Here is an 18,460-nt window from a genome sequence, read left to right as displayed (position 1 = left end):
TGATCTCGCTAGTGTCTGGGCATTTTATTTCAAATGAAACAAATTAAAGTCATTTCGCGATGCCCCTGCCTGTGAAGAAACCCAGAAAGCGCCGTGTCTAATCCCTGCCGAGCCGTCGAGTGTATTGGCACGTGCTCTATAGGATGGGATTTGCCACTGCGCTAAGCTCCCAAGGCCCGCTCTTGTTGTTATCAGTAAGCAGAGGAAGGGATTTTGGGATAAGTGAATTCGGGAGAGTGGGAGAAGAAGAAAATATTCTCACCTAGTACCCCCCCCCCACCACCACCACCCCTCCTATTGTGACATCCCAATTGGCCCCTGTGTTTCTTTGTAAATCACCATTGAGAAAGTTTGAGGACTAAGCGAACCTTTTGAGCGGCCATCTTCATGTCATTGACAGTTGGGGTAGATTCCCTTTAATTCAGCGGAGGAAATTTAACCAGACCTGTGAAGTTGTCTGTACACTTTTTACAGTAATGGTAAACACTGAATTGATCGAGGTAAGAGGTGACACAGTTAAGCAATAGTTTACCTATTAAAGTAGACTTCATCACAAACCCCATATTAAAGTTGGTTTGTCATGTGTATTGTGGGAACTCCTAAATATGATACCAAAACGCAAATTCCCATAAGGCTTTGCTGTTTGGGGTTGTGACTCTCCAATTAGACTCGATACAGGTGTGTGACAGCCGTACAGCCAGAGCTGGCCATGTTGCCAACCTCTTTTTCTACCTCTGCTTTTTGTCTTTGTTGTGTTTGCAGTTGCTAGCTGACCAAGATCCTTTTTATTTCATTTTAGTTGTTGTTTTCACTGTGGTTCACTGTCATTGACTGACACTTCCTGTATCAGTATGAGTAAATGGCCTTCCAGTTTCAAGCTAGACCAGGTCTGGTCATAGTGCCCCCGGAGAAAGGTGAACTTGGTTGGGGAAAACTCCTTTCAACTGCCTGCCTCCCTCTAAAGGGGGTAGCTCAAAATGTCTGCCTCCAAAAAAGACTCCACACCCCAAAAGGCTTTGCTGCTGTGACCAAGTTGCAAGTGATGTTGCTGATTGATTTATTAGCAGTGTAGCTCTCCATTTGAACATACTAAGTTAAGGTGTGTAACTAAACTGCCAGCAGGAAACTAGAGACGACTGTACAACCATTAAGGTTAATTGTCAGATCCAACAGAAGATCTCTTTGTTTCTTGGGACCTAGGACTAACATCTCTGTTTTGTCCAAGTTTAAAAGTAAAACATGTTCCGCCATCCACTTCCTTATGTCTGAAACACAGGCTTCCAAGGAGGGCAATTTTGGGGCTTTGCCATGTTTCATTGGAATGTACAGCTGTGTAGCATACGCATAGCAGTGAAAGTTCACATTATGTTTCCGAATTACATCACCAAGAGGTAAAATAGTTAGCATTGCAGTGCTAGCTGTGCCACCAGGGACTCTGGGTTCGCGCCTAGGCTCTGTCGCAGCCGGCCGCGACCGGGAGGTCCGTGGGGCGACGCACAATTGGCCGTCGTCCGGATTAGGGAGGGTTTAGCCGGTAGGGATATCCTTGTCTCATCGCACACTACGACTCCTGTGGCGGGCCGGGCGCAGTGCACGCTAACCAGGTCGCCAGGTGCACGGTGTTTCCTCCAACACATTGGTGCGGCTGGCTTCCGGGTTGGATGCGCGCTGTGTTAAGAAGCAGTGCGGCTTGGTTGGGTTGTGTTTCGGAGGACGCATGGCTTTCGACCTTTGTCTCTCCTGAGCCAGTACGGGAGTTGTAGTGATGAGACAAGATAGTAACTACTAACAACTGAATACCACAAAATTGGGGAGAGAAAAAAAGAAAAGAAAAAGATATAGTGAATAAAATACTGGTCCTAAAACGGAACCTTGAGGAACACTAAAATGTACAGTTGATTTGTCAGAGGAAAAACCATCCACAGAGGCAAGCTGATATCTTTCCCGACAAATAAGATCTAAACCAGGCCAAAACTTGTCCTTGTAGACCAATTTGGGTTTCCAATCTCTCCAAAAGAATGTGGTGATTGATGGTATCAATAGCAGCACTGAGGTCTAGCAGCGCGAGGACAGACGCAGAGCCTCGGTCTGACGCCAATAACAGATAATTTACCACCTTCATGAATGCAGTCTCAGTGCTATGATGGGGTCTAAAACCATACTGAAGTGTTTCGTATACATTTTTCTAAGATGTTTGAGAGGGATGGGAGATTTGATAGTTTATCGAGGGGCGATATTTTAGCGCTACAAGAAGATACATTGAAAGGTACAGTTATGTGGTAGTGAAAGTGGGAGTATGGTAGTGTTGAAATCTACCATGTATGTCAATGTATTCCTAGCTCCAAAATGAAGATTAAGTATTGCATTCAGATGTATAGAGGAGTGATGATAAAACTCAATGAATCTTTAACAGTTTATCCAGATCCAATACACCTCGGTGGAAGGGTTTGTGCTTCAACAAACATCTTGAAAATACATGTCCATATACATTAGATTGGTGGACATGGGAAGGTTTCTCGGTTGTCACTACAACCAATAATTGTAGAGCTCACGGTTGAAAACTACTGATGTTTAACATGATGTTTAACAGAGTGATAACCCCTAATATCTTAAATTTTAAAATACGTGGTTCGATCTGGTCAACAACTCAGGTTTCAGAATGTCTTGGTCAGCGACTTCACTGGTGGGGAATTAGCAGCAAAGAGGGATTTCTCTGTCAGCTTATCCACGGCCGTTTTCAGTGTGGTTTCTGATTTCTGAACAGGAGTGAGGATTTCAACACAGTACATACATTCAGCTGATTCACACAGTGCATGCATATACTGTAATAATATCAAATATACTGGATAAATACACTACCGTTCAAAAGTTTGGGGTCACTCAAAAATGTTCTTTTTTTGAAAGAAAAGCACATTTTTGGTCAATTAAAATAACATAAAATTGATCAGAAATACAGTGTAGACATTGTTAATGCTGTAAATGACTATTGTAGCTGGAAACGCCTAGATAGCCATGGAATATCTACATAGGCGTACAGAAGCCCATTATCAGCAACCATCACTCCTGTGTTCCAATGGCACGGTGTGTTAGCTAATCCAAGTGTCTAATTTTAAAAGGCAAATTGATCATTAGAAAATCTCTTTGCAATTATGAAAGCACAGCTGAAAACTGTTGTCCTGATAAAAGAAGGAATAAAACTGGCCTTCTGTAGATTTTTTATTTTTACCTTTATTTTACTAGGCAAGTCAGTTAAGAACAAATTCTTATTTTCAATGACGGCCTAGGAACAGTGGGTTACCTGCCTGTTCAGGGGCAGAACAACAGATTTTGTACCTTGTCAGCTCGGGATTTGAACTTGCAACCTTTCGGTTACTTGTCCAATGCTCTAACCACTAGGCTACACTGCCGCCCCTAGTTGAGTATCTGGAGCATCAGCATTTGTGGGTTTGATTACAGGCTCCAAATGGCTAGAAACAAAGACCTTTCTTCTGAAACTCATCAATCTATTCTTGTTCTGAGAAATGAAGGCTATTCCATGCGAGAAATTGCCAAGAACTGAAGATCTCTGAGTACTACTCCCTTCACAGAACAGCGCAAACTGGTCAAACCAGAATAGAGGAGTGGGAGGCCCCGGTGTACAACTGAGCAGGAGGACAAGTGTCTAGTTTGAGAAAAAGTCCTCAACTGGCAGCTTCATTAAATAGTACCCGCAAAACAACAGTCTCAACGTCAACAGTGAAGAGGTCTCAACGTCAACAGTGAAGAGGTGACTCCGGGTTGCTGGCCTTCTAGGCAGACTTCCTCTGTCCAATGTCTATGTTCTTTTGCCCATCTTAAAATGTTCTTCTTATTGGCCAGTCTGAGATATGGCTTTTTCTTTGCAACTCTGCCTAGAAGGCAAGCATCCCGGAGTCGCCTCTTCACTGTTGACGTTGAGCCTGGTGTATAGTTAAGAAACGTTTGTTTTTGTTTTCTGTTACAAAACATTTTGCTACGGTGGGCATTAATGAATAGACCCCATGCTCACAATCCACCTGCCTCCGCTCTGCTGGCACCCCGTATAATTAGTGATCAGTGAATAAAAGATGTGGCGGGAAGGGAACTCTAATGTCTGACCCCTGACTGTGGGGGTCCGTGGTGCTGAGCCCCCATTGCCCTTCGCAACTGTCTGGGGGAGGGTGGGTGGTGTCGCTCACGGTCGGGATGGGGTCGTCTCTCTCTCGGTGTATGCACTAACCTGTCGCGATTGATTCCACCTGGAGCTTAATACAGGACTTCCTCCCACCTGCCCTCTGTTTGGCTGCTCAGTCTCACGTTTAATGCGATATTTAACAGAGCGTGTCTGTATTCAGTGTCTATGAAGAGTGCTACAGGATAAAGCTTCCCCTGAGGATTTTCCCTCTTCACTTGTAATTTTGGTTCCTGTTGGGTTTAATTACAGACTAACACTGTGCCGTGTGTTTACGTTTTACCGACCGCTGTCCTCACCCACCCATGTTGTTGTTTATGAATAGGATAGGCGGCACGCTGTATCGTGTGTGTTTTGGCTCAGAGCAGCTGAAAGAAATCTAGCTACACTTAACACTGTTGGGGTTAGGTTTGTTTATGTGTTTACATTGCTTTAAACAGAGAGGAAGAGGCAAAGTGAGAGGGATAACCCGGGCAAACATCTGTCTTGTCCAGCAGGTGGCGTTTGTATGGAGGTAAATGAGTGTAAAATGTGGTCAACAAAAATGTAATGGCTTATTTGCTACATGAGTTCATTTGATGGAATATACGTTTTGTAATGCTTAGGTTGTTACGAGTGTACTGATATAAGTAGGACATGTGAGAAAAAACACTTTATATCGGAGTTGTGCTGTTAGTGCTATCTGGGATCCGTGGGATGTTCATACCCTAACCCCAACCCTTCCTTAACCATAACCGGTTACTTTAACCATTTGAAATATCAACTTCAATTGGGTAGGGACGTCCCAAGGATTCTGGTTAGCAAGGACTGTTGTGGTTGTTCACAGAGGTATCTGCTCCCTCATTGGCTAGAATGGTCCCACCTAATCTTGCACCCTCCCGACTGCCTTCCATTTTTAAAGATATTTATTGTAATTGTTAGAGCGACCAATGGAGTATCTGGTCAATATAATGGAACATCTGTGCTTTACACCAGTGATTCTCCAACCTCTCCTTGGGGACCCCAGCCGTTTCACAATTTCGTTTTAGCCCTGAACAAGCTCATCTAATTAATCTAATTAGTTGACAAGTTGAATCAGGTGTGCTAGCTCTGGAATAGATCCAATACATGGAACGGCTGGGGGTCCCTGAGGAGAGGTTTGAGAACCACTGCTTTAAACTACTACTCAAACGCCAGCCTGAGGCATGTAAACATGGGCACTTGCTCAATCCCTTTCTCCTTGACTCCTTGCCTCGCGTCCTCTCTCCTTGCATCCTTCTCAAATCCCATTGGAGGAGAGAGAGAGGGTGCGAGGGGATGGTCCTTGGATCTTCACCGCCAATGCGTTTTCAAGAACCTTGTGAGGAGAGAGAGGATGCAAGGAATCTAGAAAATACTAACTGAGAAAGAGCCCAGCTCAAGCCAGGCTCCGCTGGTGAAATAGTTCCACTTGGGCAGCGATACCAAACATATAATATCTGGCTCTGAGACTGTAGAGAGGGAGTGATCAGTAGGGTGACATCTGGTGCTGTGTGATGAGATAGCAGTGTCTGATGACACCTAAAACAGCTTTGTGCCCCTCTCTGCATCTCTCTCATGCTTTCTCTCCTTCCGTCCTGAGCTACTTTATGAGAGGAAGACGAATCATTTGTGGTTGTTATTCTCTTCCTCACACCTCCGTGGAGGGAGGGGTGAAAGGTGATACCCGCTCACCCTGAGCTCATCCTGCCGGTCACCCCCACACACCAGCTTTGCTGTGAAAGGAATGTGGGAGGGACGTAGACAGACAGACGGACGGAGGAGAGAGAGGAGAGGAAATGAAGCAGAGTGGGGAAGTTATTTCTTAATGAGACCAGTCATGCTTATAAAGACATTCTACGTGGTCTTAGGAAGAGTTTGAAGGCTGTGCCTGGAAACCTGTCATCAAAACCTTGCTTTCAAGGTTTCTACCTCACATCTCCTCCATTGAGCTTGGAGAGGGAGGTGAGGAATAGAGGAAACAAGACAGAGTAGGAAATCATTAAGCATAGAGTTTACACTGTTAAAAGTGAAATCTAAGCAAACCTAAATATCTTGTGAGTGATAACTCACTTACATTTTTCTTTTTTTCTTACCATGCTAAATTTTCTAACGTCAGTGGCAGATAGTTTTGCTTATTTTAACCTAAAAAAGGCTTAATACAAGTAATTTATCTTATTTCAAGATTTTTTCAAGATATTTGACCTTAATAAGACTATCAAGCTAAAATATCAAAATATCTTGAAATACGATACATTACTTGTATTAAGCCTTTTTAAGGTTAAAATAAGAAGAAAAAAATCTGCCAATGATGTTAGATAATTTAGCTTGGTAAGAACAAGTACACATTGTAAGTGAATTATCACTCAATATGTACATATTTAGGCTTGCTTTGATTTCACTTTTTCTTTCAGTGTTTGGAGGATAAGGTTAAAAACAATATCATCCATGCAATGGATACTTCATCTTTCCTTCTCAAATCAATAGTACAAAACTAATAGTGCCCGACTTACTTTTCTCCCCTGCACTCACCTCCCAGAACGTTGAACAAATACATTATTCATTGACTGGTATGAGAAGTAAAGTAATTAGACATTTATCTCCCAAATAATATCGGAGCCTCTACTGCACTGGTGACCTTGCCTAGAGATTTATGCCATCTCAGACCTGCCTCGAATGGCTATGGCAAGAGAAGCACAGAGTGTTCTCACGGCAAAACGAGCCGAGGAAAGGATTCTTCTCTTCACAAGTATAAGATGTCAAGGGGGTTTTAGGAGCGCTGGTTGATTAATCGTCAAGTTTATAACTTTATTCGGAAGGGCAAAGTCAAACTCTTAACGCAATACCTTTTCTCGTTGAGTATACTCAGGACAATAGGCTCCTCAAAGTGGCAGCCGGCTAAATATTTGAAGGGCAATTGATGCTTAATCTTTGGTATTTCTTGTGCCATGGTAAGCCTTTTCACTGCCAGTGTTTAGTTGTTTGATTATTCCGTTTCTCACTCCACTCCTTCTCTTCCTCCTCAATCTATTCTTCCCCCCTTTCTCCCACTTCCTCTTCTCCCTGTGTGTTTCACTACTCATCCTCTCTTTTTGACTCCACTACTCACCTTCCTCTACTTCCCCCTACATCTTTCCCCTCCTGCCCCTCTCAGGCCATCATGGCCCAGCTGCCTCAGGAGGAGAAGGCGAAGATCGCCGAGCAGGTGGAGAGCTTCCGGCAGGAGAAGTGCAAGCTGGACGCCGAAGTGGCCAAGTGGGACGACAATGGCAACGACATCATCGTCCTTGCCAAGCAGATGTGCATGATCATGATGGAGATGACGGACTTCACCAGGTGCAGTTACAATGTGGCTAAAGAGAACCTAGTTGAAGTGACTGGTAGTACTTATGAATGTCAATGTAATAATTACAATGATATAGATTTACTAGAACGGGTGTCACCATTCAAGTCAACAGGTGTGTTATGTTGTGGACCGGTGGCTATTTGGAAATGATGCATAACAATACCATGTCAGCTATATTTGAGTCTACCCATTAGTTTACCAGTAAAATTGCCGTGGACAGAGGCTCTGTATTACCCATTCTAGTAATTATATTTCTATGGTAGATCCCTAAAACCAATAGCACACTTCAACAGGGCACATCTTTGTGGAATATTTAGACATTTGAAATGTAGTGAAAGAAACATGTAACAAACAACTGAAGTTTAGCGGGAACTGGAATACGCTGTCGATCCAGAGCATCCCAAACATGTTCATTTGGTGAAACGTCTGGTAAGTACGCATTTTCAGCTTTCAGGAGTTGTGTACAGTTCCCTGCGAAATGGGGCCATACATGATCATGCTGAAACATGAGGTGATGGTGGCGGATGAATGGCACGACAATGGGCCTCAGGATCTCTTCATGTTATCTCTGTGCATTGAAATTGTCATTGATAAAATGCAGTTTTGTTTGTCGTCCGTAGCTTATACCTGCCCATACCATAAACCTCCGCCACCACCATGGGGCACTCTGTTCACAACGTTGACACCCACACGACGCCATACATGTGGTCTGCAATTGGGAGGGCGGTTGAATGTACTGCCAAATTCTCTAAAACGACATTTCTCTAAAACGACATTGGAGTCAGCTTATGGTAGAGAAATTAACATTCAATTCTCTGGCAACAGCTCTGGTGGACATTCTTGCATTCAGCATGCCAATTGCATGCTCTCTCAAAACTTGAGACATCTGTGGCATTGTGTTGTGTTTCAAAACTGAACATTTAGTGTGGCCTTTTATTGTCCACCAGCACAAGGTGCACCTGTGTAATGATCATGCTGTTTAATCAGATTCTTGCTATGCCACACCTGTCAGGTGGATGGATTATCTTGGCAAATGAGAAATGCTCACTAACAGGGATGTAAACAAATGTGTGCACAACATTTTAGAGAAATAAGCTATTTGTGCGTACAGAACGTTTTATTTCAGCTCAAGGAACACGGGACCAGCACTTTTCATTTTGCATTATTTATTTTCGATCAGAGTAGTATTTCATATGCTCCTTACCTTGGAAAAGCTGTTGTTTATCCCTATCCCTGGATACATCAAAAGGCTTGTTCAATTTCCCCCACAATCCCCTTTGTTGTGCTAATGGCTTGCCATGTTCTGTTGTTCCCAGTTCCTAGCCATGCTAATGCTTCCTTTGTGCATCCTTTTGAATTGAAGTATTACTAGTTATGGGTGTGACTAGTATCGGTATGGGTAGGATCAGCAACCACACACAGGCAACTCACTTCGCTGCACGAGGCTGTCCGGGCTTTTTCGTCACAGCCCAACACTAAAGCAAATCAAATCAAACCCACCTGATTCAACAAATCAGCAAATCAGCAAATAAAGAAGCCTTTGATTGGATGAATCAGGTGCTTTCGTGGCTCGGCTGGAATACATCGAAATCCAGGTCCTGCTATTGGTCAGGATAACGGGTGTGAGCTGGGATTAGGCTGTGTAGAGACCAGCAGCAGCTATCTACCTTTACACATTGTTATTTAGTAGACTAACAGAGGTCCAACAGTCTGGTATTCCCATTGAGTCAGATTGAATATCATGTAGCCAAACCAGGATGAGTGTGATCCTGTGTAGTGTTTACAGTGTGGATGTTGTTGTTCTCTGGAAGGCACCAGCTTGTCTCCGAGCCCCCACCATCTGTATATCATGTCATAGCCCTGTGCTGAACCCAATGTTCCTATTCCAAGGCATGGCACTGTGATTCAGTGGACAGAATATGCTAGCTGTACAGAGCTCAACAAGGGGAAGATGTTATGTGTTCTTCTCAAATGGCACTCTATTCCCCATATAGTGCACTACGTTTGACCAAACCGCGGTGGGGAATAGGGTGCCATTTGGGATGCATCCATGCAGTTTGATAATGACGAACGATCATGGATGTGGTGTGTTGGCGATGATTACACTGCTTTAGGCAAGTGACCCTTGTGGTGACATTTGTGGAATTGGCAAATATAATGTCGCCATGCAAATCTGATAACCAAACGGTAACCTATGCCCTATGTAGTGGGCTACTTTTGACCAGCTCTCCAAGGTTCCTTCTCCAACGTAGTGCACTATGTAAGGAATTGGGTGCCATTTGAGACTCAGCCAATGACACATCATGCATGGATTCACAAATGCCCAATTACCGTGATGTCAGCCAATATAAGTGACTACTGCTGTAAAATCTGTTGTTTTTTTCAGTCAGTGGGTGTGCCTGACGTCCTACAACTAGGAAACTACATGAGCCAGGCTACACCAGTAGAGAAGTGATGCCATCTTTTGGTTAAACCGTTAAACCGGCTAAGGGCTCTATTCAGTCTGATCCGCTTCAGCCAACATCCGAATAGCGGTTGTGTTGACGTGCCGGAGGTGGAACTGCGTTAGAGCTGTCGAATCCACAAGTGGCTCCCGGCATTATAACACAGCTGACGTTGCCGTTGGCTGCACAAAGTCGCAATAACAGAAATCCCGTCCAGTCTGGTGTAAGTTTGAACGCTGGAATGTGAGATGTAATCTACACCTCCATTAGGATGATAGAAGTCATTCTTTTCCTTGCATGATTTCTCAATTTCAGCGTAATTATTTCGATATACAGTAGCCTGCACTTTCTCGTTCTGAACTTCTAACGCGAGCGGGGCGGTTGTGGCTTCCGGACAATGGTCGCGAGAGCAGCTGCTCACCAATTTGACGGCTCCAACGCAGTTCCACCTCAGACACCGGCAGAACATCAGCTGTGTGGGCGTCTGCTATCACCGGTTAACGCCCGATCTGATAGAACTTAGGCCTAGATCCAATCTAACCTGTTACCAGATCTATTATAGCCCTGCCAACTCCATTGCTGTTATTGTCTAGCCTGTTACCAGATCTATTATAGCCCTGCCAACTCCATTGCTGTTATTGTCTAACCTGTTACCAGATCTATTATAGCCCTGCCAACTCCATTGCTGTTATTGTCTAGCCTGTTACCAGATCTATTATAGCCCTGCCAACTCCATTGCTGGTATTGTCTAACCTGTTACCAGATCTATTGTGGTCTTGCCAACTCCATTGCTGTTATTGTCTAGCCTGTTACCAGATCTATTATAGCCCTGCCAACTCCATTGCTGTTATTGTCTAACCTGTTACCAGATCTATTGTGGTCTTGCCAACTCCATTGCTGTTATTGTCTAGCCTGTTACCAGATCTATTATAGCCCTGCCAACTCCAATGCTGTTATTGTCTAACCTGTTACCAGATCTATTATAGCCCTGCCAACACAATTGCTGTTATTGTCTAGCCTGTTACCAGATCTATTATAGCCCTGCCAAATCCAATGCTGTTATTGTCTAACCTGTTACCAGATCTATTGTGGTCTTGCCAACTCCATTGCTGTTATTGTCTAACCTGCTACCAGATCTATTGTGGCCTTGCCAACTCCATTGCTGTTATTGTCAAGACAATTCCATAAGGAGTTGGCAAGAGAGCAGAAACAGACTGGCACCAATACTGATGAGCTTTGAGAAAGACCTATGTTGACAGCTTTCAGCTACTAATGACAGAGCACCATGATTTGAGAATACATTTCTAGTTGCAGCCCACGTTTTGTTTTTTGGGGGGCATTGTGATCTTTTTTTCCACTTTTAGGAAGATTACTACTGGAGTTTGTATCTTATGCATTATTTATTAGTGGCAAAGTGTCTAGTGAATATAAAATGGAGCTTTTAATCTGTTAATATCAAGTATTTCAGATAGTGTTTGCTGTCTGCAGTTAGATTTTTTTTTTAAACGTTGAACTTTAAACATAATAAGTCCTGTTTCCCTGTGTTCCACACCAGAGGCAAAGGGCCCCTGAAGAACTCCTCTGATGTCATCAACGCCGCCAAGAAGATTGCAGAGGCAGGCTCCAGGATGGACAAACTGGCCCGCGCTGTCGCCGACCAGGTAACACTTACCCCAGTTGTGTATGTGTATCTGTGTTCAGGATAGATCCCCTTTCAGGATTTTGAAATTCAACAGAGGACAGCATTTTTTTGGGGGGGGGGCAATTGTTTGTTAAAATCCCGATTGGCGCAGCGGTCATCTGCATCGCAGTGCTTAAGGTGTCACTACAGACCCGGATTCAATCCCAGGCTGTGTCACAGCTGGCCGTGACTTGGAGACTCATGAGGTGGCGCACAACTGGCCCAGCGTCGTCCGTGTTAGGAGAGGGCTCGGCAGGCCGAGATTTCCTTGTCCCATCGCGCTCTAGCAACTCTTGTGGAGGGCCGGGGCGCATGCATGCAGATGTACAGAGTTTCCTCCGACACATTGGTGTGGCTGGCTTCCGGGTCAAAAGTAGTGCACTACGTAGGGAATACGGTGCCATTTGGGACGCAACCTTAGTGGGTTTGTTTGTGGGCAGCAATGGATCTGGGCACAGTGGGCTGTCTTGGCGCGGTGCTGTCCGTCCCAATGGGACTTCCTTGTACTGTGAGAGGAGCAGGGAGCGAGGGGCTTTGTCTGTGTCTTTAATCTAATTAGTGGCGCTGAGGTGTTGCATCCATTCATTATCAGATGAGTACCCTCTCCAAAACGCGCTGACAGTCTATTCTCTGTATGGAATCAATCAAAGTGGCTGCTCCTCCTGGCTGGGGAAGATAAAGGGAGAACGGGGTAGAGAGGTGTGTGTGTGTGTGTGTGTGTGTGTGTGTGTGTGTGTGTGTGTGTGTGTGTGTGTGTGTGTGTGTGTGTGTGTGTGTGTGTGTGTGTGTGTGTGTGTGTGTGTGTGTGTGTGTGTCTGGGTTTGTTAGTACTTAATATTAGCACTTCAGGTAATACATGATCTGCCTCTTCATTTTCATCCGTCCTGAATAAGCTGTGAGAATTAGCCTCATGTAGCCTCATGCACAAAGACTTGTTGATTCATTAGGACTCTGTGTTCCTCTTCCTGGTGTTGTCAGAACTACTGTGCGTAATACTCAGAGAGAGCTGCGCTATTACAATCAGTCTGATGACATTCAAATGAAGAGGACGTTAGCGCAGCAGTGGTGGCTGGTGGCGCTTTATATCAGAGGATGACTCATAGTAATGGCTGCGATAGAATACATGGAATAGTATTAAAGACATGGTTGCCTTGTGTTTGACACCATTTCATTTTCATTCACTCACCAGTATCCTATGTAGTGCAGACGGCAGAGCAGTGTGCTTGTTGGCCCGAGTCTTGGGGTGTGTGTGTGTGTGGTGTGTGTGTGTGTGTGTGTGTGTGTGTGTGTGTGTGTGTGTGTGTGTGTGTGTGTGTGTGTGTGTGTGTGTGTGTGTGCCATATTTGAAGAAACACACAGAGCTGCTGGCTAGTGTGTTGTTGAACCGTGGCCCCCGACCGTTCACTCTGCAAGCAGGGCTGGGTTGGAGTCAGGCGGTGAATATCTGTCATATAGCAAATCACTGACAGCCTACCCTCGGACTGAATCAACAAACGCTGAAACTGAGCAGGTGGCTTGCCATTTTTAATTTCGCCTTTAAACGATTCTTTGACTGGTGTTTGCTGAATATTCACAGCCTTCTGTTGCCCTCCTCTCATGCTAGATGATGAGTGTGCGTGTGAAATGGCACCCTATTCCTTATATGCAGTAGTGCACTACTTTGACCAGAGCTTTATGGGAACCCATTAGGCTCTGGTCAAAAGTAGTGCACTATATAAGGAATAGGGTGCCATTTTGGATGAACCCTCATTCTGCAATGTTATGCTGCTCAGCAAGAGGGGCCTGAATTTAAACAGGGATTTGTTGCAAGAGTATTTCTGTGTGGAGCAATGTGAAACACGCATCATTCAGGTACAACATACCGTAAATGTGTGTTAACATATTCAAACATTTAAGAGTTTGCTTTTATCGTCGAATAGAAGGATTATTTGATCTTGAGTTTCTCTGGCAAGCCACTGTGTTTTTCAGATCTAGTCTAATTCCAAAGTGCCTTTCATAATATAACCTACAACAAATGACTGTCATACTTTTTATTCCTTGTTTTTCAAGGGGACAAGTATTTTGCATTCACACATTGCTGTACCATTAACCTGTGGCTGACGGACGCAGTCAGGCGTGACAGGGTGTTTGAAGCGCGCGCCTGTGTGTGTGTGCGTGTGAGTGTGTGTGTGTGTGCGTGCGTGCGTGCGTGCGTGCGTGTGTGTGTGTGTGAGAGAGAGATTGAAGCTTTGCGGTGCCACAGTAGGACAGGTCTCTCAAGTAGCAACCCTTATTGACGCACTCCACGTCAAACCTGATATTGCTAGCTAGCCACCAACAGCAAAACAACTTATTCGTTTGTCATCTACCATCCTGAGTCCTGGTCCGCCGCTGCTTGCTGGTCTCGCACTTATTTTTCTCACTGTCTCAATGCGTATTCCCGGCGCCAATACATAGGACTGTATGGTCCTATGTAAAAGAACATCAGCAAATGTTTCTTGGAAAGGGGAATCAGAAGCAGCCATGGTGGCTAATGGACTGTGCATGGTAACATAGTTCCGGTGAACCTGTTAAACGAGTACAGTACCTCACCCATTTTAGAAAGCCTGCCTTCGAGGGTGGGAACAAGGAAGTATGGCCCCCCAGATAGGAACACCGTTGAGACGAGTCCAATGGCTCTATTCAACAAGGACAACTATATCTACTCGCTGCCAGCGTGATCGGTGAAACACAAAGGCCAGGATAATTGCTACAAAACATGACTCATTCCTTTTTTGATCATACAGCAGGCTCAATCAACCAATGACACCATTGGTTACTGTATAAATATGTCAGAAACACCTGTCATCACTCATAATTCTGTAGTAGACTGGAATTACAGTAGTGTCTAGTGCTGAAATGTACCTTTAAATATTCTGCTAAGAGAAGCACGTGACATGGAATTACCTCAAGGCAGCTCGCACCATTTCACCACAGAGTAAAGAATAGGAGGATGGAGGGGTGCCTCTCTCTCCTCGTCTCTCACTATTCTCCTTTTGCTGTCATCTCTTTCCCTCTAATCTTCATCTGCTTATTTCTCTCTCTCTTTACTCTCTGTGTCTTTCTTCCACCCCCTCTCTCTTGTTCTTTCTCTTTCTTCCTCCGCTGGGGTTTTTCTTAAAACATGAAGCCCACGGCGTACCAGCAGCTCAGACCTATGTGTAGTCCAGGGAAACTTGCCAAATGTTCTACCTGCTGGGAACCCGCTGTGCTACTGAGATGGGAGGACAATGTACAGTCGTGGCCAAAAGTTTTGAGAATGACACAAATATTAATTCTCACAAAGTCTGCTGCCTCAGTTTATATGATGGCAATGTGCATATTGTCCATCATTTTATGAAGAGTGATCAGATGAATTGCAATTAATTGCAAAGTCCCTCTTTGCCATGCAAATGAACTGAATCCCCCCCAAAACATTTCCACTGCATTTCAGCACTGCCACAAAAGGACCTGCTGACATCATGTCAGTGATACTCTCGCTAACACAGGTGTGAGTGTTGACGAGGACAAGGCTGGAGATCACTCTGTCATGCGGATTGAGTTTGAATAACTGACTGGAAGTAAAAGGAGGGTGGAGCTTAGAATCATTGTTCTTCCTTTGTGAAACATGGTTTCCTGCACAGAAACATGTGCCGTCATCATTGCTTTACACAAACAGGGCTTAACAGGCAACGATATTGCTGCCCTTAAGTTTGCACCTCAATCAACCATTTATCGGATCATCAAGAACTTCAAGGAGAGCGGTTCAATTGTTGTTAAGAAGGCTTCAGAGAGCCCAAGAAAGTCCACTTTTGGAGGATGGTCTGGTGTCAAGAATGCATCTGCAGCAAAGAAGCCAGGATGGTCTGGTGTCAAGAATGGCAGCAAAGAAGCCACTCCAGGAAAAACATCAGGGACAGACTGATATTCTGCAAAAGGTACAGGGATTGGACTGCTGAGGACTGGGGTAAAGTCATTTTCTCTGATGAATCCCCTTTCCGATTGTTTGGGGCATCTGGAAAAAAACTTGTCCGGAAAAGACAATGTGAGCGCTACCATCAGTCCTGTGTCGTGCCAACAGTAATGCGTCCTGAGACCATTCATGTGTGAGGTTGCTTCTCAGCCAAGGGAGTGGGCTCACTCACAATTTTACCTAAGAACACAGCCATGAATAAAGAACGGTACCAACACATCCTCAGAGAGCATCTTCTCCCAACCACCCAGGAACAGTTTGGTAACGAACAATACCTTTTCCAGCATGATGGAGCACCTTGCCATAAGGCAAAAGTGATAACTAGGAACAAAACATCGATATTTTGGGTCCATGGCCAGGAAACTTCCCAGACCATAAACACATTGAGAACTTGTGATCAATCCTAAAGAGGCGGGTAGACAAATAACAACCCACTAATTCTGACAAACTCCAAGTATTGATTATGCAAGAATGGGCTGCCATCAGTCAGGATGTGGTCCAGAAGTTAATTGACAGTATGCCGGGGTGGATTGCAGAGGTCTTGAAAAAGAAGGGTCAACACTGCAAATATTGACTCTTTGCATCAACTTCATGTAATTGTCAATAAAAGCCTTTCACACTTATGAAATGCTAGTAATTATACTTCAGTATTCCATAGTAACATCTGACAAAAATATCTAAAGATACTGAGGCAGCAAACTTAGTGAAAATTAATATTTTTGACATTCTCAAAGTTTTTGGTTACAACTGTATGTATCCAAAATGTAACCCTAATCCCTATGTAGTGCATTTCTTTCGACTAGGGCCCATAGGGTTATGGGTCAAAAGCAGTGAACTATACAGCGGATAGGGTGCCATTTAGGATGCAGACTTGGTCAGGTGGGGTTGAAGAGAACTCAAGGCATGGTCATTTACTAGGACCCCCTGCCAGACACCTTAAAAGGCCATTGTCAGGAGACCACGGAATCACAGAGAGAGTGCACTATGTAGAGAATAGGGAAGCATTAGGGGGTGCAGATTAGGAGCATGCTGACATTGATTATAATATGTATGTAAAACGTCATTATTCATATTTGTGTTGCCACTCTATCCAAGTACAGTTGAAGTCGGAAGTTTACATACACTCTCGGCCAAATACATTTAAACTCAGTTTTTCACAATTCCTGACATTTAATCCTAGTAAAAATGCCCTGTTTTGGGTCAGTTAGGATCACCACTTTATTTTAAGAATGTGAAATGTCAGAATAATAGTAGAGGTAATGATTTCAGCTTTAATTTCTGACCCAGTGGGTCAGAAGTTTACATGCACTCAATTAGTATTTGGTAGCATTGCCTTTAAATTGTTTAACTTGGTTCAAATGTTTTGGGTTGCCTTCCACAAGCGTCCCACAATAAGTTGGGTGAATTTTGGCCCATTCCTCCTGACAGAGCTGATGTAACTGAGTCAGGCTTTTAAGGCCTCCTTGCTTGCACACACTTTTTCAGTTCTGCCCACAAATTATCTATGGGATTTAGGCAGTGGCGTGCCGTGGGCCTAGGCCTTCAGTGAAGTCCTACACAGTCCCACCCAAATTAATCCACCTCTTATTACCATCATTATGGTGCCATGGCTCTAGACACTATACATTTAGACAGAAACGCAGTATAACCAGGCGTTGCGTCACCTTGAAATTGACATTTTTATTCAGAGAATTGCAGGGGAAGAGTACAATACCTTTTCATTGTGTAGCTTCGTTGCCCTGCGCGCTTGTTCGTTGAGCTGTAGATCCACTCGGGTGTCCCCAAAAGCACCATTGCTTGTAAGTGCACAGCCGTACTTTGGTGTCTCATTGCTGCCTTGGTTAGACAACTCAAGTTTGCAAAGCCAGTGTTGCTCCAAACACCAAATCGATGACTTGGAAAGTTTGCAGTGCTTCTTGGAGCCTGTGAGCCATTGATAGCGCTCGTAGTTGGAACTTTGAAAGTGGCGAACGAACCCGTTTCCTGCCTGTGACAGGCTTTGTAGCGTCGGCGTCTACCTCTCCTGACAATGTCTAACTTTTCTTGAAAAGTTTATCTTGAGAATGGCGTTATAATTATATCCTCGACCAAATCGATACCTTCTCCTTCCGCCATTGTGGGTTGAAAAAACAGCTTAGTAGTACGCAAATGAATTTGTTTACCAAATTCAGTTTCCTAGTTCTGAGATTCTGCATAGACCTGCCCATATAGGACCTGCCTCTCAATATTAGTAATCCAATCAAAAGGCGTGCAGGCACTACGCCTGCTAGCTGGCTCCTGTGTAACACTGGAGCCAGCCAGCATGCATACAATAGCCAACTCTAAAGCTGATTGGTTGACACTAAATTTTAATTTCCATTCACTTTAAGCTACAAGCGCCCGCACTGTTGATTCTGAAGGCCTGAGGGCAGATTTTAGACCCCTGGCAACACATGATGGCTGAATATGATTGGATAAAAGATCTAACATAAAGACCAGCCCTCCAAATCTCAACCTGGGACTGGAAGCAGTGCAACCAAGAGGAAAGCTATGAAATGAAGAGTATAACTCTTACTCTGGGGAATAATTTAATACATATTTGTGGGAAAATGTATTTAAAAAAATTATATTCTGATGATGTTTTGGCCAGCAGAGAAGGCCTTGCTGGCCCTGAAGGCCCACCACTGGATTTAGGACAGGGCTTTGTGATGGCCACTCCAATACCTTTACTTTGTTGTCCTTAAGCTGTTTTGCTACAACTAGTGTGCTTGGGGTCATTGTCCATTTGAAAGACCCATTTGCGAGCAACTTCCTGACTGATGTCTTGAGATGTTGCTTCAATATATCCACATAA

General features: G+C 44.2%; 1 protein-coding gene across 4 annotated transcripts in view; it reads left to right on the top strand.

Annotated features, from left to right (window-relative positions):
* Nucleotides 1-18,460, top strand: part of LOC135506694 (catenin alpha-2) — a 760,099-nt gene that overhangs the window by 728,791 nt on the left and 12,848 nt on the right. For all 4 annotated transcript variants that reach the window (XM_064926016.1, XM_064926018.1, XM_064926017.1 and 1 more), the window contains 2 exons: nucleotides 7,341-7,522; nucleotides 11,532-11,637. In XM_064926016.1, the coding sequence (XP_064782088.1) occupies nucleotides 7,341-7,522; nucleotides 11,532-11,637 (288 nt within the window). The remainder of the gene's footprint in view (nucleotides 1-7,340; nucleotides 7,523-11,531; nucleotides 11,638-18,460) is intronic.

This window comes from Oncorhynchus masou, chromosome 20 (assembly GCF_036934945.1).
Source record: "Oncorhynchus masou masou isolate Uvic2021 chromosome 20, UVic_Omas_1.1, whole genome shotgun sequence".
Lineage (NCBI taxonomy): Eukaryota > Metazoa > Chordata > Actinopteri > Salmoniformes > Salmonidae > Oncorhynchus > Oncorhynchus masou.
Note: the sequence above shows the minus strand (reverse complement) of the source record. Positions and strands in the feature narration are given on the sequence as shown.